This window comes from Mytilus californianus, unplaced genomic scaffold (assembly GCF_021869535.1).
Source record: "Mytilus californianus isolate M0D057914Y unplaced genomic scaffold, xbMytCali1.0.p SCAF_15, whole genome shotgun sequence".
In the NCBI taxonomy this organism is placed as follows: Eukaryota; Metazoa; Mollusca; class Bivalvia; order Mytilida; family Mytilidae; genus Mytilus; species Mytilus californianus.
Genome location: NW_026262637.1, coordinates 2,157,562 through 2,181,390, shown reverse-complemented (window position 1 = coordinate 2,181,390; position 23,829 = coordinate 2,157,562). Strand labels below are relative to the sequence as shown.

General features: G+C 30.7%; 1 protein-coding gene and 1 long non-coding RNA gene across 11 annotated transcripts in view; one reads left to right on the top strand and one right to left on the bottom strand.

Moving 5' to 3' along the window:
- Positions 1 to 23,829, bottom strand: part of LOC127725203 (uncharacterized) — a 74,346-nt gene that overhangs the window by 24,233 nt on the left and 26,284 nt on the right. The window contains exon 2 of the long non-coding RNA XR_007992840.1: positions 19,454 to 19,493. This is a non-coding gene — a long non-coding RNA (uncharacterized LOC127725203). The remainder of the gene's footprint in view (positions 1 to 19,453; positions 19,494 to 23,829) is intronic.
- Positions 1 to 23,829, top strand: part of LOC127725186 (endothelial PAS domain-containing protein 1-like) — a 70,603-nt gene that overhangs the window by 40,661 nt on the left and 6,113 nt on the right. Inside the window, exons 3-8 of one of the 10 annotated variants that reach the window (XM_052232031.1) lie at positions 10,263 to 10,366; positions 11,453 to 11,542; positions 13,855 to 13,990; positions 14,335 to 14,408; positions 16,151 to 16,344; positions 23,026 to 23,132. In XM_052232031.1, coding sequence (XP_052087991.1) covers positions 10,263 to 10,366; positions 11,453 to 11,542; positions 13,855 to 13,990; positions 14,335 to 14,408; positions 16,151 to 16,344; positions 23,026 to 23,132 — 705 coding nt within the window. The other 9 variants (XM_052232039.1, XM_052232034.1, XM_052232038.1 and 6 more) reach the window with 9 other exon arrangements.

The window sequence follows — 23,829 nt, the reverse complement described above, 5'->3', positions numbered from 1 at the left end:
ACAGCTCTTTATACATGTTTGATGAAAATTACAACCAGAACTATGTCAATGTATGTACGTGTTTTCTAAGTTTTCTTCTAATTGGTCATATTTTGATTTTGTTTAAACTGTAATATGTTAAGAAAGTATTGAAAAAGCTTGTCTCATGTAAAACTTTGGTAAATCTAAGGTAAAGTTGTAAGCACTTTTACCTAACAATCTTGAATTAATAAAATAGCTTTAAATATAATCAAATTTGAACGGATTATTTTCATGGGATAAAACACATGTGTGGTTTAAGTCATAAAATTTAGATTTGAGTATAAAGATCCCAAAGAAATTTTTTCTTTGAAAAATCAGATCGGTCATTTTGGCTCAATAAATTTTTTTTAGCAGTAACTTGCTTGAATAGCGGAACAATTCTATACATTCGTTTCATATATAGTAAATATGACTTGCTATGAATGCTAACTACTCTTAAGTGTGTGGAAAAGATTACGAATTATCCTTCTTATAAATTTACATTATTGATTATTATTTTTACAGAGAAATAAAATTGTATTTAGATGAAAAGAAAATGAGGCTTATTATTGCGAGAGTCATGTCCATGTAAAATGAAATTTATTTTGTCATTAACCAACAGAAACACACCTGACCAATCTATGACAAGAAACGTGTCCTACTATTTATCTGCATACGTCCTGAGTCAGGTGGAGACATAGGCCGGTATTAAAAGAATATCGGGAGTTATTAACCAATAGATCAAGATTGTAATCATTTACACCTGAAAGGATCCAGGTAGCCAAAGTCTCGTTACATGGAATATCCCGAAGGTCTAATGTCTTTTCTAATGAGACCTTATCTGAATTGATGAGAGAGACTTAATTACCGTTCTTTTGACATGTAAGGATCAGATAGAATATTAACAGAAACATTTCACATTTATTAGAGAAAGTCTTCATACACTATAATCCAAGTCACCTGTATAAAACAAAAGGTGATGTATTAAGTTTAATAAATGATTCAAAGCATTATAACCAGATCTAGATAGATATCAGTTTTAGCCTCTAACATTTTTATGGATAATTAGAATGTAAAGAACAGCTATAGAATATATATATATTCCATGGGCTTGTTTTTCATGTACAAGCACCTCTGATATCCTTTAAATCTTTTTGTCTTTCCCTTTTTTTAGTGGTGGAAGAGAGTTGGTATATTGAAACATCGTCTAACATTATGTCAACCTTCTGTAAAATAGAAATACTCTTGTTTATGTCCAAAAAATTAAAATAGAAATACTCTTGTTTATGTCCAAAAAATTAAAATAGAAATACTCTTGTTTATGTCCAAAAAGTTATTATAATAGTGCAATAAGTTGATGTTATAAAGATGTTTTATGCATTAATATTAAGAATCTGAATCACCTGTTAAAAGCACCAATGAAGTCACATGTATTGTACTGATGTATATAGTATATAATTGTATAATATTTTTTTGTGATTTATGAATTTAATGGTAGAAATTCAGGTGACTCTGAACTGTTAAACCATGAACTTTTTTTTAAATAACTTTTTTTTGAAGAAGTAGCAAAGTTTTAAAGACTATTCTTCACAGAACCAATATAAAAATAAACATGTAATATTTGTATAATTTTTACAATGTATTCCATAAATGGCCCTTCAATTGTAATTAAAACTTGCTCAATGTCCCGTTAGGATTCCAGAGCCTACAATAGCGACAGTCAGGTCTTTAAATCTGACAGTCATCATCTCCCTGGGGTCAAAATTATTGACAGAAATAAAATCAACTTTCCAATTAATTACATGATGATTATAACATAGTCCCTTGTCAACTAAAATTTTCTTTAGAACAAAGTTCCATTTCATTCGGCTTTACAGGTAAAATCTCAGCTGTTTGAAAATCTACAGTTATTAAATATTTTTCTAGGATTTTATTGGAAAATTGTCAAAAGGCAACTATTTTGTATCAATCAAAGTGATGGGGATTTTTTTTCATCTGATTATATTTATGATTTTCATCAGTGATATTTTTGCTACATAAAGTTTTCTTTGATCAAAAGTTCAAGTAATTATTTTACAATTAAGGTGAAATTCAATAAAACTAATAATTTTTCTAAAAGGCCCATTTTTTTTTCCTTTTGTAGTTTTTTATATTTTTTTTTACCATTTTATAATTACTTTCTGTGGATATTTTGATTTGTGAATGAAGTGCCATCAGTTTCCATAACTAACTTGTTACAATGTAATGAATTCTGAACGGAATTAAACTTATCAATGTCAGAAAAAGGGAAAAGGACGTATTTTGTCTTAATAGCATTCGTCACCATAGACTTACGGTCACATTAAATAAGAGCTTGCATTGATCGGCAAGGGTGACAACCGTGAATTACCTAATCATTAACACAGAGGTCGAGTGACAACTTGTACTGACAGCCTTATTACAAGCACTCGATGGACTCAGACAAATGCCATCTATTTCAACATCCTACGCTATTAAATGTTTCAAGGTTTTCAAGTCGTCTCAGAAAGATACTACATTGCCATCCATTTGATGTATTGAACAGTAGAATGTGTTTGGGGTTTTTTTTTTTGGTGGGTTTTGGTGCGAAACTGTATCTTAGATTTATTATCCAGTAACCACATATAATTTTATTGTATCGTTTTGTATTTAAAAGATGGTTATACTGCAAAGATTGTGATGACCTCTACAATTCTTTGTTGATTCTTTTTTATCTCATTTTAAACTGTTAATGAGAGTAAAATACATTTTTTTTACCAGTTGCAAGACTATTGGCTAATGCATGTATATGGTTTGAGTTTTTCAGAATTTCAGAATAAGTCCACAGTATAAACTAATTAAAACAGTTAGGAAAAAATAGGTTAACCCAAAATTTTAGATTTGCTAATTGAAATACTTTTTTTGTCTTGTTTGCATTAGATGTGTTCTAATACAAAATTTATAAACCTTTCTTAATCCATAAATGTATTGACTATTGTCATTTTATTTATATTTTACTGATCTGTCCACTTGTTGTGAAAAAAAAAGTTTAAATTTGTGTCTTGTTCTCATCAGAAGAGAATTTTTACATTGCTTATGAATCATACATGTCAGAAATATGATGATTGTAGCCAGCCTGTATCTCTACACTATAAATTAGAACTTTTGTATGAATTTTCCGCTGAATTGACTAACGGCAATAAAAATAGAAAAGCCATACATCATGGGTGATTGTTTACATTAAATGTACCCTGTATACGCTGAATGTCAAATATAAACAGGTATTGAACTAGCCATTTGTTAAAACCCAATAATCATACTATCGCTTACATCTGGTTTTCATCAAATTATTTTGTTGATAAAACGATTATAAACTTGTTTTATAAACATTAAATTTACCAATAATGTAAGAATATTTATTTTAAATGCTGAACAAGCAAAATAAATGACAGCAACAAGAACCTGGGTGAACCAAGTGAAATAATATTTAGATTATCTGGATTTATAAATTGAGGATGTGACAGTATTTCATGGCAGTTTTAAAGATGCTAGTAGTAGTATCTTTTTATTACTATACTCAAAAGCTAATTATCACAAGAAATCAGTGTCCATTTATACTGACCACAATTGGGGAAGCCTCATTTTGGAACAATTGGTAGTAGAGTGTCAATTTTGTTCTGTTTTGATGGAGGCATTTGAAAAAAATACATTTGTTCAACCCTCAGCTATTCTAACTCTTAATTATTTCACTCCAAGTTTTCTTTAATGGATTCTGGTAACCTAGAATGAGTGAAAAGTTACATTTCTTTATACAGTTTCAGAGTAAACCTTCTGCTTCTACTTCAGAAACACTTTCTCGTTTTCTCATAGGATCAATCAGCCAGTCTGATGTCCACACTGTGAAAAAATGATGTATCAGTTAAAAGATGCTGGATATTTTTTCTATGATGGTTTCTTCCATATGCCAACAAAAAAACCTTATTTTTTACACCTTTATAAAAACATTTATTGATAGATGCAATTTTTATGTAACTGTGGTACCAATACAATTTATATGTAAATTTGTGTTCACACATAAGCTGAAAACATGCTCACCTTGAACAATTAATATTTTAATTACCAACACAAACTTGTGATGGATTTCATCTCCTTCAGGAATACCGCTTGTCTGGATGGGGAGTCAGAGGAGATATTTTTAAAAAGCTGTCCAACTTTTGAGTCATTGAGAATGATTTATAGTTTGATTACAGCTGTTAGAATACTCAAAGGAGTTTTATTTTACTAAATAAGGAGACAGGAAAAGAAAGTTTACACAACACTTCAGGAAAATTTAAACTTTTAAAGAAGGAACATTATGTCATATATATAATAGTGAGAGCAGAGTGGTCTAATCTCAGAAGAAATAAACAAGATTTGTGCCAGGTCATGTCAATGATATTTGTTAGGAGACTATTCTATCATCTCTTTCATAGCATTATTGCCGTAAAAAAAAAAACAATAAGAAAACAACCTTTCTAGACTTTCACATTGCCTATAGAGCAAAGATTTTTATAGCAGGACTTACTTTTAAAATCCATGCCTGGAGTGGAACTTTTAAATTGCGCATGTTGACACTGGATAATATCCACCAAATATAATTGTCTATTCTGATTTGAAAAGTAGCCAATTGATGTCCTTTTTATATAGTTGTGTGGGAGAGTTGTCTCCCATATTATTTTAATGGAGATAATTAAATTATTTGTTTACATTTATTCTTATGAAATTGTATGTGTCCTAAATGCCACACCTTCAAAATTTGTGAGCAGGAATTTCACTGATAATTACCAAAACAGAAAGTAGAACAGAATGTTGTCAGATCACTGTAGCTTGGACATAGGATCTGTATTTTCATCAGATTGCCTAAATGCTTTTTTGGATTTGCCTTCTAGGTTGCACTTTGTAAATACAGCTGTTTCACAAACCACACCTCTTTTGGGAGATATATAATATTCATAGATATTTTGTTTTTTTTACTTACTGGTTCCCAGATATGATCTCTATCTTTCATCTCGTAGCGACATAACTTGGGAATGTTACCAGTATAAATACACATGTCACAATAGCGGCCAAATTGAAATCTGTGGTAGACCCAAAGTGAAGGGAGGGGTAGTACAGAATTTAAGTATAAGTTTAAACTCTTAGAAGTTCCCTTTACTGAACCTCCTTAGATTTGTACCCCAGTTATAAATGTTGAAAATATGCAGCACAGCTCTATATTTTGACCTTTAAAAAAAATAGTAGTGCCTATGAGCTTTTCATTCTAGGATATAATATTTTACGAAACTTCCTAGTAAAAGTGGTACAGTTTAGGCTGTAAAAGGAGTTCCGATGGGAAATTGCATTGTCTATATTTACAGAATTGCAACCTCTACAGAAACACAAAAAATTAATAGCATAATCTATCTATGGTCAAAGCTTTCCAATAAAACTAATTTGTAATTTAAAAGAAAATATATTTGTATACAAATTGTTTATTAAAATTAAACATGATGTATAATATGTTAATCACAACATGATGTATAATTTGTTAATCTGATTAAGCTGCAACAGTAAAGTTTAATCCTTTGATGTGTTTAATTATTTCATAAGTCAACATTTCTACCGGGAAATTTATTTACAATGGAAAACATTTATGACAAATATTGGTTATATAAAATTGCTTGTATGGTATTTACACAACTCTCAAGTAGCATACGGTAGCTATTTTCATGGGCGACCGGTCAAGCATGTCCACAACAAAGATCGTTAATTACTGTGTCAATAAAAACCATATTAGTGTTGCCTTTGGTAGCCCATGTATATGTCTTAATTATGCTAGGAGAACATGTCGCTACAGTACCATACATGGGCAATTTGATCAATGTGATTTGTATTTGTTTTTCTCAATCATAGGTCTTCTATTTAGTTTAATATCATCAATCAAAATTCTATGACAATTAGAAGATAAAATCAGACTTTTACATAAGTTAGCTCTCATCTCAAGTCAGATGGATGGCTGAGCAGAATATATTGGCTTGTAATTTACAAATTACAAGGAATTAAAATCAGCTTTGAAGTGACAGAATATAATGTAATTAAATATCAACATACTTGTACTTTTAATGCTAATTCATATCTTAGTCTGAAGTCAAACGCACCTTATTTGCTTGATTTGGTGCACTTTTAGGGATAAAACGTCACAAGGACAGCATCAGAGTGCCTGAGAGCTGTATCAACAGAAAGATTACTTTGTTAACAAAAATGTCCCTGAAAACAGAGGAGCTATAAAGCAGTCTACTGTAAATGTCATTTAACCAGTAAACCAGCATATTTCACTGAAATAAACCATATGACCTTCAGCAAAAGAATTTTTCACAGTATCACCCTTGGTCTAAAAATAAATTTGAAATTAGTCTCAGTATCTCAATATAACCCTGAAATATACTTCGATATCACAACTCGTTCTGCGGTATTGTATGGTGACCTCTTGGTATTTATTTTTGGTGTATTTTTGTTGTTGGATTGCTGTACCATTGAGTCATTTCACACTTCTTTTATTTATACAGGCCAGCCTATGATAGTTGTTCTATACACATCTTGAACTGCTGTTGTATATATGTCCTTGATGAACAGTGATAATATTTAATATTTTCGTTCCTAGCATCTATACTCCAGGTTGTATAAACTAAAAGGTCTTCTGTCTAATTATAAGGTATGAAGCATCCTTTACTTTGAAGCACTAATTTAAACATGTTTTACTTGTAATGTTGGGCCATTGTCAACCATCATTGCAACTACCGGATGATAATTCCACTGTCATACATAAATGGAGCGGAAATTTAGTTTTGATTTATAGTTTTAATTACCTTTCAAAACAAATCAATCATGGGGTAAAATTTCATGGCAATTTTTAAAGTGGTTGACATCCATACTTTCTTAGACAATGTCTTAATGCCAATTATACAACACTGTTCATATATACAGAGGGGTTCAGTACAGGGTACATTTATAGATTGACTCAATATGTCTTAATTCTGGGGTACAAAGCTAAGGAAGTTTAGTTAAGGGAAATTTGTATATTGACTAAATTTCCATATGTAGATCTGAGCATGCAGTTGCTTCAATGCAATAGTTTGTCTGTTCAAAGAGGTTCAGTACAGGAGAAATAAAGTTGAATCAATGTCTTTTTCTCTACAAGAACAGCATAATTATTCAAATATTGCAGAGTATATATACATAAACAAATGTACCTGGTATATATGACATTAAAAAAAATCAGGGCTTAGAATAATATAGAAATTTCTTTTGAACCCACCTTTGCTATAGTATCAGAGAAAATTTTCTCAGTTTTTGTATTAAATGTTAAAGTTTTAAAACGCAACAGTTTCAAGTTCTTTAATGACTGAATACATTTTCTTAAGGGTACAATAATTAAATTAGAAACATTTATTTTCATCTTGTTTCTCAACACCTATCTTTTACTTCTGTTTTGTTTTGAAAAGCTATTAGACAAATATGACATAGTCGTCATACTGAAATGTTTCTTAAATAATGTAAAAGTCAGATTCAGATTATTTAAGACACCATTCTTTTAAATAAGCTGGGACATCCCCCCTTCTGAAGCCTCTATGTCAGTGAAAGGAAGAGCTTTGAGTTCCTTTGTGATAGACAATTAAATAGACGTTGATTTCAATTATTGTAGTAATGTAATATTTGCCTTTTCATCTTTTCTCCATTTTGTAATGACACATAATGAAAAGTACGTCAAAATAAATCAAAATTATATTTCTCATGGTGTGCTATCAAAAAAATTAGATGATCTCTTTAGTAGTGAAAAAGTCATAAATTTAAGCTACAATTTGTGAAATATTGATAGAATATGATATTGATAATAGTTGTCGATTAATCTGACAACTTATGGACTATGCTAAAAATGAATTTGATAAACATGAAAATGGAAAAAAAAACTGATCATAATGTAGATCTCAGTAGGTTGAAGGTGTATAAGGTATAGATTACGAAAGTTTGAACAACCAATGATTGAAGGGAAAGAATTTTTGTATAATGAATTATGTTGTTATTATGGAGACTTTGGAGAATATTTGGTTAAAATTCTGATGATTTGAAAAATGTACTTTTTATCTTTTTTTTTTTTTTTTTTTTTTTTTAAATTGTACAAAAAAGTAAGAAATTCTCCTTAAGGCAATGCCTTTTGGGAGAAAAGGACTTTACTTTATAAAAGGTCAATCAATGCCTTTGATGGCAATTTGTACATTTCCATTTTTTTAGAATACTATTTAAATAAACATATTGTCTAAATACTATTCTCCACTTAATTGAAGAATGAGTCCTTTTTCAAAGGTAAATTACTTGGCATGGTCAAACCTAAGTCTTTAAAAATTTATATCTGCTGCTTTTCCACTAAAACAGATTCTTAGAAGAAAAACAAAACTGTATGATTTACTCACAGACTGAACAATGTGTCCAGAACTTATCTTCTTACTCCTCTTACAGATTGTCACTTTTTGAGGTAGCAAGCAGATCAGACTGGTTAAAAGCAGGGTATTTCGATCAACTTTTTATCCTGAACAAGTAATATTTGTCCCTGAATATTACCCACACAAAGTCAAAAATTAAAGAGTTTTTTTTTTTTTTTTTTTTTATGCTTCAATTTTAATTGCAGTGAAAACATCAATTGCCTTGAATTTTTTAAGAAACCATTATGCCTAATTATACATTAACATTTCACAAGTCTGAGTTAATCCTACATCAATTATATAGGATATAACACTTTGTATGGTCAAATCTTCTGTGAATCATTTAGCGTACTAATTTGCTATCTTTATCTTTTTTAAACTGTCAACAAATATTCACATTTTTTACGATAAATCAAGCAGAAAAAGAGAGTTAATTGTCAACCCTGTCTGACCTCTTCGATTACTGATATTAAAGTCCCGCCCATATTTTTTTTTCTTCAGAAGATTGTGCATACCAGATCGTACAAGGTCATATCATCATTAAACATTATTATCTCATGCAGATGTTTTATGATTTACTTTGAAGTCAAAATCGACTTTTAAATGTTTCAGATTTACGTCTCGATATACATTGCTTGCATATGTAGTATTTTGATATAAATGTATTCTCCAGTCAATTTTAGTCTATCTATATTCTTTCTTTCTATCTAGTTTGGGCTTTACGATTTTTCTGTATCCCATTTATTCCCATTATTCATCATGACTAATATATATTGTTTTCTAAAAGAGAGGCAAAAGATACCAGAGGGACAATCAAACTCATAAGTCGAATATAAATTGACAATGCCATGGCTAAAAAAGAAAAAGACCAACGGACAAACAATAGTACACAAAACACAACATAGAAAACTAAAGACTGAGCAACACAAAACCCACCAAAAACTGGGGGTGATCTCAGGTGCTCCTGAAGGGTAAGCAAATCCTGCTCCACATGTGGCACCCGTCGTGTTGCTCATGTTAGTACAAACCTGGTGATAAGTCTAATTCAGTAGGTCGCATTCGGGAAAAAGGGAGGGGATTGTAGTTACGACATTAAGAACATGTCTGGTATCATCTGTGAAAAGGATATTCCATAACGGTCAACCAACTCGTGATGGCGTCCGTAAAATTTACGAAGGGATGATTTCAACTTGACCACTTGGAACTAAGATATTCACCAGGAAAGCCTAATACATATGAACAAATTGTTTGATGCTACCATGTGCTGTCAACCTTTGTGCTAAACCACTAGTCCACTAATCCATTAATCCATTATGTTTAATTTTGTATACAAATCTTAAAATTAAAAAAGGATTTTATTTATAGCTATTAGAAATGATAACAATTGATTGTTGTTTGCTTTATGTCCAGTGGGAAATATTTCATTCATATTCAGAACAATAATAAACCAGAATCAGAAATATGCTCTCCAATGCAAAATGTGGTGTTACAGTGACTGCAGGTATAATGTTTGTCATGTTGTTTTAATCTTTTTATTATATCTATTTTACTCATCAAACACAACAAAGTTTATCATGTTGTTTTAATCTTTTTATTATATCTATTTTACTCATCAGACACAACAAAGTTTGTCATGTTGTTTTATTCTTTATATTACAGCTGTTTTACCCATCAGACACAACAAAGTTTGTCATGTTGTTTTATTCTTTATATTACAGCTGTTTTACCCATCAGACACAACAGAGTTTATCATGTTATTTTATATTACAGCTGTTTTACCAGACAGATACAACTTAGAATCACATCACCATATCATTAGTCGATCTCATTTCTTTCCTCATAATGGCTTCTCAGAAGGAGAAAGTATTTTACAAGTAAGTTTTACTAACAAAACCTTTATTTGAATTATTTCAGTAGTGGAAACTTTAACGTTGACTTATTTTTGCTGTAAGGGTGGTTTAAAAAAAAAGATAGAATGTATTGCAGAAACATATGAGTTCAAGCACTAATCAACAACTATTTTTATTATTATGAAGGAAACTTTTCCCTGAATCAGTTGGTGTTGACCTGGCCATTTAAATTTTTACAGTATGGTCATTTTATAATATCCTGGTTAAATGGAAAATGAAATTTGGACCCTTTACTCAGACAATCTTCCACTCTATACCAGTCTTCACGATAAACTTTTGAATCTACAGGCCCGAAGCTGAATTTTACAAAAATTTTTGTTAGATTCTATTGGCCTGTAAAGATGAATTTTACAGGTTGACAGCATTTTTACAAGCCTGGGCTGGTGGGCCTGTGGTTGAGTGCGAAGACTGCTATACATTTCAGAATCACATAGAATTTAACAGAAGTTGAAAGTGTCATGAATACCCTTTGAATATACACAAATTTAAGCACCTATACATAATTTTCATCTCGTTACAATGTGTCATTTAAAAGATGGTAGATTTATTAAGGGACTTCATTGATTAGTACTGAACTGGGATCCTATTCTAGCTGTAGACAGTTTGTTTTAAATGTTATTAGTGTATATTGTAATGAAATGATATCAGTTTATTTAAGTTATAGGGATGTAAAACTTAAAGTTGGTATAGCAGTGGAGTCAACTTTTCCCTCATACAAGCTTGTAACCCACTAAAAATGAATTGTATTACAGTAGAAATAATTTAGTTGATATTGAATTAATACAATATCACATGAGTGTCATTATTCAGTATTGGTACATGTATTTTCATCTTTAGGAGACTACTTTTTATACAGCCAAATTAACCAATGAATGATTGGTTTTTCAACAGATATTGTTCAAACTAGACAAACACACGCGCACATAAGTTTTAATTGATTTCTAAGGTTCTAGTGTAATGATATTTAACAGGCTTTGTTTAGTTTTTAGACTAAAGAAAGAGATAAAACATCAGATATAAGGTCTCCAGCCTCTATAATATGTTTTGTAGGCTTTGTATGGTTTCCTGTTTGTTGTGACCTGTGATGGTGAAGTGTTCTTTGCTGCCAGAACAGTGGAACAATATCTGGGTTTTCATCAGGTAAGGGTCTATACCAGAACAGTGGAACAATATCTGGGCTTTCATCAGGTAAGGGTCTATGCCAGAACAGTGGAACAATATCTGGGCTTTCATCAGGTAAGGGTCTATACCAGAACAGTGGAACAATATCTGGGCTTTCATCAGGTAAGGGTCTATACCAGAACAGTGGAACAATATCTGGGCTTTCATCAGGTAAGGGTCTATGCCAGAACAGTGGAACAATATCTGGGCTTTCATCAGGTAAGGGTCTATACCAGAACAGTGGAACAATATCTGGGCTTTCATCAGGTAAGGGTCTATGCCAGAACAGTGGAACAATATCTGGGCTTTCATCAGGTAAGTCTACATACCAGAACAGTGGAACAATATCTGGGCTTTCATCAGGTAAGAGTCTATTCTGGAACAGAGGAACCATATCTGGGCTTTCATCAGGTAAGGCCTCCTAAATGGATACCCATGTACCTTTATGTCATGTGTTGGAAATTATCAGATGATGAGGCTGTTTAAGTACCTTGACCACCAAACTAGGTCTACAGGTGAAAATTTCATGAATATGTTGTACCCTCCTAAATAACCAACAGTCTCTAGCTTTCTTTCAGTGAGAGGAATTATTGTAAAATTTTGAATTTCTAACTAGCTATATTTGGATATAAATAAGGAGATGTCTGCCATATTATATGATTACAAATAATAAATGTATACATATAACTGTACATCATTCAGATGAAAATAGATATTTCTTGAACATAAAGAAATCATATTTAGTCTAATGTCCATTCTTACGAGTCAGAAAATTGAGAAAGTATGGTGTTTAATTTAGCTTTCCCCATTCCATTCTGATGGTAAATTACTATGATGCAATAAAACTCATGACCATAAAGTTGATTTGTTTTTTACAGACGTGTAAAGCATCTGAAGGTTAAATCCCATTCTCACTGTGATCTCTGAGCGTAAAATTGTTAATGGTACCCTGGTCGCAAGTAACGGAGAGAATACAAGTCGCTGTGCTTCCGCCTAGTGAATAACTTGATTGAGATGCCGTACATCTTAAAGTCAATTCCAACTTAATTGGCAAACTTAATATACTTTAATGCAATAATTACTGTTGTTTTGAAGCTATTTATATCTAATTGACTGAGGAAGAACTTGCATCTTACCGATCTTTCCTCTTTGTTCTTGACTCATAAAAATAGTAAAATCGTTTAAGGAAACTGAAAGTTCGTTATTGATTTTAAGTTAAGCATGGCAATTAATTAGCGGTATTAGAAGGACTAAGCTAGGATTACTGTTAAGCTTCTGGGAAAGACTGACATTAATTATCTCCCCCAAGTGCAATCTCCTATTTTTTGGAGGTAGTTTTGCTGTATTTTATGATTCCCTGATTGATTGACCCTTTAAACTTCAAGATGGCATAATTCCGACCTACAATGTGATTAAATCTTAAAGATACAATTACGCCATCAATCTATATGGAGAAAGATGGAACGGGTCGGATTCAGGATTTTTTAATCAAGAGTCCAAAATTATGTGACATTGATAGCCTTTGAAGAGAACAGCCTGATCATTACTTGATGAACTTAAACATAACATTGATACTTAAATTAAAGAAGAATTTTATCACTGATCGAATTATGGGAATTAAATGAGACTTCAAAATCAGTTGGTAAACAGTTATTTATTCCAATCGTAAAGCAATCTTTCACTTCTGTAACAGATTACAAAATTCTCCCCGACATTTTCTGGAAATGATCAGTTGATGTTATATAATTGTACTGACATCTTATATATGAAATGTTAGAAAAATACAGGTTCTTATTTCAAATGAAATAATCAAAATTGAAAGTGTTACCAAAATGAAAAAAATAATTTTTATAATTGACCTCAATTTTATGAATTTTTTCTTAAAGTACTGTAGATTTTTATTTTTGTGGATATCAATTTTCATGGATTCAGGAAAACTTGCATATTTGTTGCTATTTGATTTTGTGGTTTTTCCAATCACTGCATACAAACCTTATAAAGAAAATTAATTTTTGAACTGAACATTTGAATTTGTGGTTCACCTGTAACCACGAAACCCACGAAAATTGGTATCCAACGAATAATTATAAATCCACAGTATGTATATTGAATGATATTGTACATTATTGTACAAAAGATATTTGTAGAATGGTTTTTCTATTTATTTCAATCATAAACCCACAGATTTCTTGTCTGTAATTCTACATTATACATTAATGTGTTATAGAGTTGATCCACTCAAATGTGATTCTATAGTTTAAGCATTAACCTACCCCTTGTTTTATTTATAGTCAGACATTATACACCAGAGTGTGATGGAGTTGATTCACTCAGAAGACAGAGAAGAATTTAAAAAGCAACTGACTTGGAATTCTACACTTCCTCAGGAAAAATCATCTATGACCTTACATGAAATAATGATGCCAGGTATGTTTAACCTACATCAGAATCAGAAAATATGATCTTTGACTTTTGCATGGAATTCCATGGAGTTCTGGTTCCTGGTTTCAGTAGTAATAGCCTTGCACATCTGGAGTCAATCTGGACCTAACTTTTTACATTTTATTTTTGGATTGGTTGTTAGGGAAATAAATTCTTAACCAATTTCTCAGCAGTAAAAATTTTAACGATTTTTTGTTATTGGTCTTTTAAGATTAATTTCTGCCACAGATTTTTGACAAAAAGATTATGATTTAATGAAAAAAAAAAAAGAACTATTTTATTACAAAGAGAATAAATCTAACTTGATATTTTCTTGATTTATTTTACAGAAAACTACCACTACCTACATAGATCTTTCACAGTGAGATTTAGATGTTTGTTAGACAATACATCAGGATTTATTGTAAGTAGAAACCTCTATAATTCCATCCTATTCAGATTTGTCAACAAAAGTTTTAAGTCATAGCATCTTAGTGCATTGATTCCTCTGACCAAGGTCAGTGACTATACAGTTTACATCAATTTACCTGGGTTATATTAGAGGAGGGTCATTGTTATACACTATGTTTTTCCATACCATTTTTACAGTGAAAGATGCAGTTGTTTATAAACATTTACATGTAGGTAGGGATTTCCTTTCTTCTATATTGGAGTAAACATTATGATTGTTCTTTAATTTATTTTTATATACCCCTTTACAGGAAGTATTATTGTATACTGTCATGATACTCTGGTGAATTGTTTATATCTATTGACGTCAGATCCTTTTCGACTTTTATAAATTTTCAATTTTATGTTTCTGAGTTATGGGATTTTATTTATAAAAAAGGAAGGAATTTTCTAGTTTTCTGACAATAGCTCAATAATGCTTTGAGCAGTTTTCATGAAACTTTGGTGACTGGTTTATATCTATTGAAATAATCTCACTTTAGTTTTTTTATAAAATTCTGAGTTGACATGAGTTATGGAACTTTAATCATTGAAAAAGTGGTGGGTTTATCATGCGCTCATGTCACAACTCTTTATTTTCATTCATCGTAAACTTTTCATATCCAGAAATCAACGCCACTTTGCTTATTTGAATATTATACTAAAGAAATCGGATACGGGTCACAGAAATTATATTGAAATGATAGGGAATTTTGAAAAAAAATGTCTGTTTTAACTTTAATTTAAGTGATAGACAGGTTGCGGGGACAGAAAATAAATATACACAACAATATACACCATTTAAACGAAACATAATTACTGTCGTTGCAAAAATCAAGGTTCCTGAGCTATTTTAAAAATCGAAGCGAGAGGCTTTTAACATTGCAGTATAAAATACAGGCTAAAATGGCTGAAACGCCAAATTTGAAAACTTCGTTTTGAAAATTGGCTAACAAGGTCATTACAAAAACAGGTTGCAGGGATGAAACTTGAAACTTGAATGTCCAAAGAATAAGCAAGTCCAAACCTTGTATGTGTAGTCATTGAACTCTAGGTTCCCACGTAAAGTTAAAATGCCCCTATTTCAAGAAGAATAAACTCACGAAAACATGAAAAATTCACTAAATTCGCGTTCATTAATTTGATTTTGACCGCCTGACAACTTTACGGAAATATCAGAGTGATTATAAACAAGGACTCTGTGACGGGCAACTTATAATATCCGTGTTTTAAAGATTTTAATGATATCAAGCCAGTCCAGTTCAAACTATTATCACGTGGTACAATTCTCATTTACATATTATGAATATTAATTAGCAAAAGTACTACTAATTTCTGGCTATGTCTTGTATGGATTATGCATACTTAGAAACTTTTAAATGAGCTTCTATGAATGTTAGTGTAATAACTGACTAAACTGTAAGTGTTATTTATTGCATAGATTAAAATAAGAAGATGTGGTATGATTGACAATGATAAAACTACCCACCAGAGACCAAATGAAGTGGATGTAAGAAACTATAGGTCATGTAAGGGGACCTGACATGACAAAATGTAAACAATTCAAATGAGAAAACGTGATTTACACGCAAAAACTAAACAAAAAATGAAGATGGTAGCAACCAAAAACAACCACTGAATTTGAATCACAGTTTCCTGTGGAACAATGATTTTTAACAAGAAATTTTACAGGACTTTTTTTTTACTATTTTGCAGACCTTAGAAATAAATGGTTGGATCCGATTGTTGCATAATAATATTGCTCCACGATCGACAGATGAGCCACAGATGGGACTGTTTGCCACATGTTGTCCTTTTGGGCCACTCTCACTGCTAGACTTGCCGTCCAGAGAATTAACATTTAAATCTAAACATAAAATGGACTTCTCTCCAATGTCAATGGATAATCGGTAAGATTTTCTTTGTCACTGTTAGTTTTTTCTTAGGTCGACACTTATTTTTTTTTTAAGTACAATAAACCTCTTTTTTTATGACTATTTGATGATAATTTTTCTATTGTCCTCCTATCTGTTTTTACAGTTCTTGACAAGTACATTCAACCCTGTTTTTTCAATATGACTATTTGATACGGAGTACCCTGTCATGCCAACGTATTGTTCTGAATGGTACGGAGATATAATTTTATTAATATCTAATATTTAACTCCCAGATATAAGTTCATGTAACAGATCACCAACACTATCACACTCAAAAATAATAAAATTAACATGGATTAGATTTAGTCAAATATTTCATAATTATTCACTTGAAAAATTTACAGGTCACCTTTCAGTATCAAATTTTATTAAAAATCATTCAAATATGTTTTTTTAAACATATTGGAGATATCATGAAAGTAGAATTAACAGATTGGAGGTATTTTGTGATATATACATTTATACGCTGCAGGTGTTTAGAACATATTAGAGCTATTTTGCTACATACATGTATCTGATTTGAAAATATGATCTGATAATATGTGAAAGTCAAAGTGGTTTAGTAACTTATCTGTGAAAGTAGAAGTTGTTTGGTAATCTAGAAACAGATGGGGTTATCTAAGCATCAAATTTATAGGTATAACGTGTTATATAGCATGTCATAAATCAAGGATTACATTTTTTTATGTCAGTTTTTTCCATCTTTTTTTTCTACGTGGGACAAAACTAACAAATTATCATTATTGTATGTAAAAATTCTATCCCGTTCAATTATAAATAATTGCAGTTACTAATTCAAATGGTACAGTATAGGATAAATATGAATTAAAACTAACAATTCCTTTTTTTAGATGTAAGTTGCATCACAATAAATTATTTGTAGGCATATAAATTTAAAGACATGTGTACCAGTATCAGGGGAGATAATAACAAGCAGATTAATTTTTCCCAGTATATTTTTGGCAAATCATTTGTCACATTGATGTACAATTGTTAAACCTGATACATCATATACTAGATTATGCAGATAATTAGTTTGTCTTTAAGCTGTAATTTTTGTGGTTAAAAACAGGGAAAAAATGGTGGATTTACCCATTATTACTTCTTGCCATTTATTTTAGAAAAATTATCACAAGTTAACAATTATTAGTGAGAAAAAAATTAGTATCAAGGTTCTAGGATTTCTGTAGAATAAAAGTACATGTATTGAGGTTTTTTTTTTCTGGAAATTTAATGAAATACTCTTAGTCCTTATCAGCATAGCAATACACATTTTTATCACATGAGCCCAACTTATATATATTGGACAGACATTTTATTATGGGAAAACTTTGATAATTTTGTTCTCGGAATACTAGTTCAAATAAATTAAAAATTCACAGTTTCTGAAATTGAAATTGATTTTGAATCTGATAAACAATCTGATAAATTAAATACTAATTTGATCAGTAGTACAGTTGTCAGACAGAAACCCACACGTGTCAAATTTGTTTGATGCGAATGTACTGGGATTACATAAGTACAGTAAATGTGATCTCCTGACATCATAAATCTTAGACTGGTGAGTTACTAACATTCTCACAGCGTAACCCTCATAAGTATAAACTTAATCATTAGTATTTCAAATTGTCCACGGTCACGCTACAACCTGAGAGAAGGTCCCTGTTGTAACTTATGACAATCTTGTCCTGTTTATTAAAGAGTTTACCCTTCCCAGCCCACTTTCTAAGTTTGTTTTGTGTTTTTAATGAAGATGTTTTCTTGATATGTACCTGGAACTCGTAACAATATCTACCGTTTTGAATTGGATACGGTAAGATCAGATTTCAGATAAAACTCCATGTCAAGACCTGAATAAGAATCCGGGATATAAATTTATGTCTTATTTGACAATATTTTGTGAATTGTGTACAAATTGACAGTGAAATTTAATATTTAAATGATATTTTTATCCTTGATAAACTAGCCATGTTTTGTAAGCTTATGGTAATACATGTCACTTCATTGTCAGAAAAATATGTAGATCATTTTTCATTAGAATATAACATTACAGATGGACAGTTGTAAGGTTTTCTCTGACTTAAATGTAGATGTAATTAATTTGTGACCTGTAATATGGCAGTAGATTTGTCTTAATCAAAAATACTTGGCGCTTACAGAATTTGTATCGCTGTTTTTCATGTTGATGCTTACGTAATGTAGTTTGAATATCAGATTTAAGTTATATCACATATTAATTATTTATTTGATAAGAAAATGAGTATTTAGAAAGAAAAGTTGTCTAGTGTCATACTATCTTGGCGCTTTTTCATGTCAAGGTCATTAATTTTAAATCAAAGGTCATTGGGGAAACAAGCATTGGAATATATTTGTCTTGATATTGGTTTCAATAATGCTCAATAATGCTGTCCTCAGTCTCTTTTTATTTAGTTTTATTCTTTGAGATATGAAAACAGACACCTAAAAAATGTTTGGCGAAAAGTTTTTTAAAATGATGTTTGAAGGGTACATTTCATTGTATTGGTAAAATATCAATATAAACTGTATAAGGCTGAAAAATGTTAACTGTTTAATTGCTAGAAGAATGGAAACTTTTGGATTTGAAATATATAATACTTTTAATACACTGATATAATAGAGTTAAATGTAGCAGCATTCACAACCTCAAAACTATAAATAAATTGATAAAGTAGTAAATAAATGATAAACAAAATTGATGAGTAACAATGACTAAAGTACATTTTCCACAAACTGGTCATTCATAAAAATTTCCTTATAACTTTTTCCCATGGCTGATATTACACTACCGAATGAAATAGATCATAACCTGTCCTTTCTAATTAACCCTAGAACTTACATCCTTGTTGTCATGACAAGTATACAATTTCAATATGTAGGTTACAACTGACAAATTAAAAAGATTTATGGGCTATCATACCTCATCCTTTAGTCTCTATCCATTCATTTCTGACCTCATACATCTGAAGTTCTCAGATATAAAATAACACACTATGACATAGCATTAAACAAGTAGTGGGTGGAATTTTGATAGAACTAAAAACAAGTTTGAGTGAATACTTACATGAAAATGTGTGTCACTTCTATCTTGTTTGAAAACATATCTAAAATGATACAAACAAAGTAAAACAGGAATGACCAATAATACTGGACATCAGACCATGTCAACCACCAACATTAGACTTCTTGATTGTTTGATGGTGTGTATGCCATTCAATGCATTGGTCATACTATTGAGAGAACATATATGATACAGAATGGCAATACAAATTAATGTATAAGGGTTTAAAAATATTATAAAGTAAGGTTCCTTGAAATATAAAGACTTCCTTTTGGTAATTTTTGGTATTATTTTTATATATGATTATTGTTTAATTCATTTTTACCTTGCCCGAGGTTCTGGAATTTGACATTTTGACAGTATGTGGGGCTTTTTAATTGTTTTTAATTGTATGATGACCTCCACATTGTTTTATTTGGTGAATCTGTGTTATTGAGTTTCTGTCTTGAGTTGGAATTTATTTCCTTATCTCTATTCTCTGATATAGAAAATGATATTATTATGAATTTTATCTTAGATTAAAATTGTATTAATATCTCAGATAAACTGAATAGTCTTATCTTCTTAAACTTATGTTTTGTAAAAATAAATTAAGCCCAAAAACTTCTTTGTTTTTTTAAAGTAAAATATCAATAACATAAAAAAAAAACCAATCACACAACTATAAATAATGTTTGTTTTTTTGTTTTATGTTTGTTTTTTTTTTTTTTGGGGGGGGGGGGGAGATGGGTCATATGGTAAAAAACCTGCCAGTTTTGATAATTTCTTTTCCAATTTGTTCCCTTAAAAGGTCAATCTTTTAAGGTTAGGGTTAGTGTGAAATAAAAAAAAAATAATCAAAAGCAAGAGTATATATATATCTGTATAAGATTTGTTACTTTGGTATTATAGTATGACTAAGTAAAGTGTTATACTGACCTTCACCATGTTTCTGTTGACCTTGACATTTTTGTATGTTATTTATGACCATATCAATGCCTTGTCTTTATATGAATATTATGATATGATGTTAAACAGATATAAAATTTCATAGTGACTTTGCATAAACAGACATTAAAGGTACATCCCATATTTATGTACATATATATAAATAAGATGATGTGGTATGATTACCAATGAGTCAACTATCTACAAGAGTCCAAATGATGTAGGTGTTAGCAACTATATGTTACAAATAAGATATGTTGGGTATGAATGTAGTAAATAGGACAGCAAACTAACAAAAAGACATTTAAGAGAAGAGTCAACATACCATCTTCACCAATAGACAGGATTTTTTACAATATATCAATCTTTATATATACCCAAGTATAAAACAAATGTAGAATTAACCGAACTGAGGCAATCAAAGGTTTGCCACCAGATTCCCAAAACATTGAGATTTAACAAAAGACAACCAATTATTGCCTGCATACAAATTTATCAAATTGAATAATTCAATGACTATTTTTAATGATAAATCTGATTCTGTAAAATCTATTCCGTATTCTGTAATAAAGGGGAGACTATACAATGTTTACTCCCAAATTAGAATTTTCTGTTATAAAGGGGTTATTAATGACTATCAAAGAATGTCATCCTAAGTCAGAACGTTGGCTTGGGTTTACTTTAAGATGAGAGCTATTCAGTTCATCCTATAGACCCTCTATCATATTCCCATAGAGAGCACCAATACCTACACGGTTCCATTGATATTTTGTAGTGTATTGCAAGAATTTTGTCTCCTGTACACTTCATTTGAACTTCGGTTGATAGTTGTCTCATTGGTAATCATATCACATCTTCTTATTTTTATTTTTTCCAAAAATTATGACCAGTTGTGTAACATTGACTTCCACTAATATATTATTTTGATCCAAATACACCATGCTTTAAATTGTTATTTCTTCAGTAAAATGAGAATTTTAGGATGTATGACATTAAAGATAAATATATAGATAAATTTTAAAAAGTCATTTTTTCCCACTGCAACATATTAATACCTCACACAGAAAATGTAGATTTTGTTTTAACATGCAGTAAATTTTATGCCACAATTATTTGAATGACATCCGGATCTGAATGGATAAGTTTGTCTTGTCCCCAGTGGAGCCATTTATCATGCTTTACATCAACAACCTTGCATTGATCAAATCACCAGATATTAACAAAATATGCAGATTAAATGAAATCACATGTAATTTAATTCACATTTTTACAATTTAGAATTCAGATTGGAGACCTCAGCATCATATTGATTTACAATTCTTTTATTTATTGGGATTTTATAAATTCTAAATTTCTATTGATGGCTTTTGATTTTTGTTTGAATTATATCTTGTTAAAATCTCTGGCAAACTTTTCCGATTTCTTTTTTTCTAATTTTTGGGTAAAATAAAGTATCTATACATGATCTTGCTCAGGTATTTCTTTGATGTTAGATATATAAGATTTTCATTATTATTTAATGTTTTTTATCAGTGCTCAGATATATTTGATATAATCATGAGACATTACATCATCATTGTATTCCAAGAAATTATGGAATGTATAATTTTAAATAATGTAAGGTTTCACTAACATAAATACATCAAATTCTAACATGACGTTCTTCAAACGCTTTGAGTACACACCCGTGGTAAAATATGAATATATTGTTTGGGCTGTTCCAATCGTACTCCTGCGTCATATGCTTTTTTATCAATGAGCTACCCGACGTCATAGAACAATGACGTAAGAATATAAGCATTTTATGGGAAAATACACGCTTGTGAAATCGAAAATCATCACAACAAGGAAACGTAAACAAACGATGCTAAAATGTGTTATATAAGCCATTTTTTTTATACATATAAGACATATAAGTACAATTATCATTTAGATTCATCCAAACCTATCTAAATATGTTATTGTAAATAGTTTAAGCATGTCATTTATTCAGTTTGCTCCGGTCTTTTACGTCAATTTAATAGTGCCTTCATCTAGAGCGCTTCGATCCAAAACAATTGCCGTATTTGTCCTATTAGAATTGAAATAATTCATGGGGCTTGAATATATCGTGATTTTACCACGGGTTGTCCCTTTATGCCGATATTTTACCCCTCGCTATCGCTCAGGGTAAAATATTTGTCATAAATATATAAGACCTTGAAGGAACAAATCAACAAGATAGCACGTCCAGATCAATGAATATCACAAGTAATAAATAACAGAATAATAAAAAAAAAGACAGCATAGTTTTAAGCGTTTTTAATATTTTCAAGGGGATTGGTTTACTGAGACCTTTTCCTGAGATAGGTCCCCCCCAAAAAAAAAACATGTTTGAACGGCATTACATTAAAGATTGAACCAAATTCTGTAAATATTTATGTGCTTACATTTCCATATTAGAATTACACTGCAAATTACTTTATTATTATTATGAGGTTCATATGCAAACTTTTCTTCACTATTGATCTAATATTTTACTTCAGAGGTAAGATTGATTGTTGGTTGCTTAACGTCCAGTGGCATTCAGAGGTAAGATGATGTTTGGATTTTTTTGACAGAGTTTACTAGGGATTTCAGCTATATTTTGTGATATTATTTTATTTCAGGGGTAAAATGATGTTTGGATTTTCTGACCGAGAGTTAGCTACAAAGTCTGGCTATGACCTGGTACACCCTGATGATCTCAACTATTTCTCAGCTGCTCATCAAGAATGTAAGTTAGGAAAGAGAGAGAAAATGTAAGTTAGGAAAGAGAGAGAAAATGTAAGTTAGGAAAGAGAGAGAGAATGTAAGTTAGGAAAGAGAGAGAGAATGTAAGTTAGGAAAGATAGAGAGAATGTAAGTTAGGAAAGACAGAGAGAAAATGTAAGTTAGGAAAGAGAGAGAGAATGTAAGTTAGGAAAGAGAGAGAGAATGTAAGTTAGGAAAGACAGAGAGAAAATGTAAGTTAGGAAAGAGAGAGAGAATGTAAGTTAGGAAAGAGAGAGAAAATGTAAGTTAGGAAAGAGAGAGAGAATGTAAGTTAGGAAAGAGAGAGAGAATGTAAGTTAGGAAAGAGAGAGAAAATGTAAGTTAGGAAAGAGAGAGAAAATGTAAGTTAGGAAAGAGAGAGAAAATGTAAGCTAGGAAAGAGAGAGAGAATGTAAGTTAGGAAAGATAGAGAGAATGTAAGTTAGGAAAGACAGAGAGAAAATGTAAGTTAGGAAAGAGAGAGAGAATGTAAGTTAGGAAAGAGAGAGAAAATGTAAGTTAGGAAAGAGAGAGAGAATGTAAGTTAGGAAAGACAGAGAGAATGTAAATAAGGAAAGATACAGAAAAACTTTAAATTTTATCAGTAAAACAAACATTGTATTTCAAGAGTCAATATTCCTCAAGGTTTGTGCACTGTCATATTGCTTCATTAAAATATT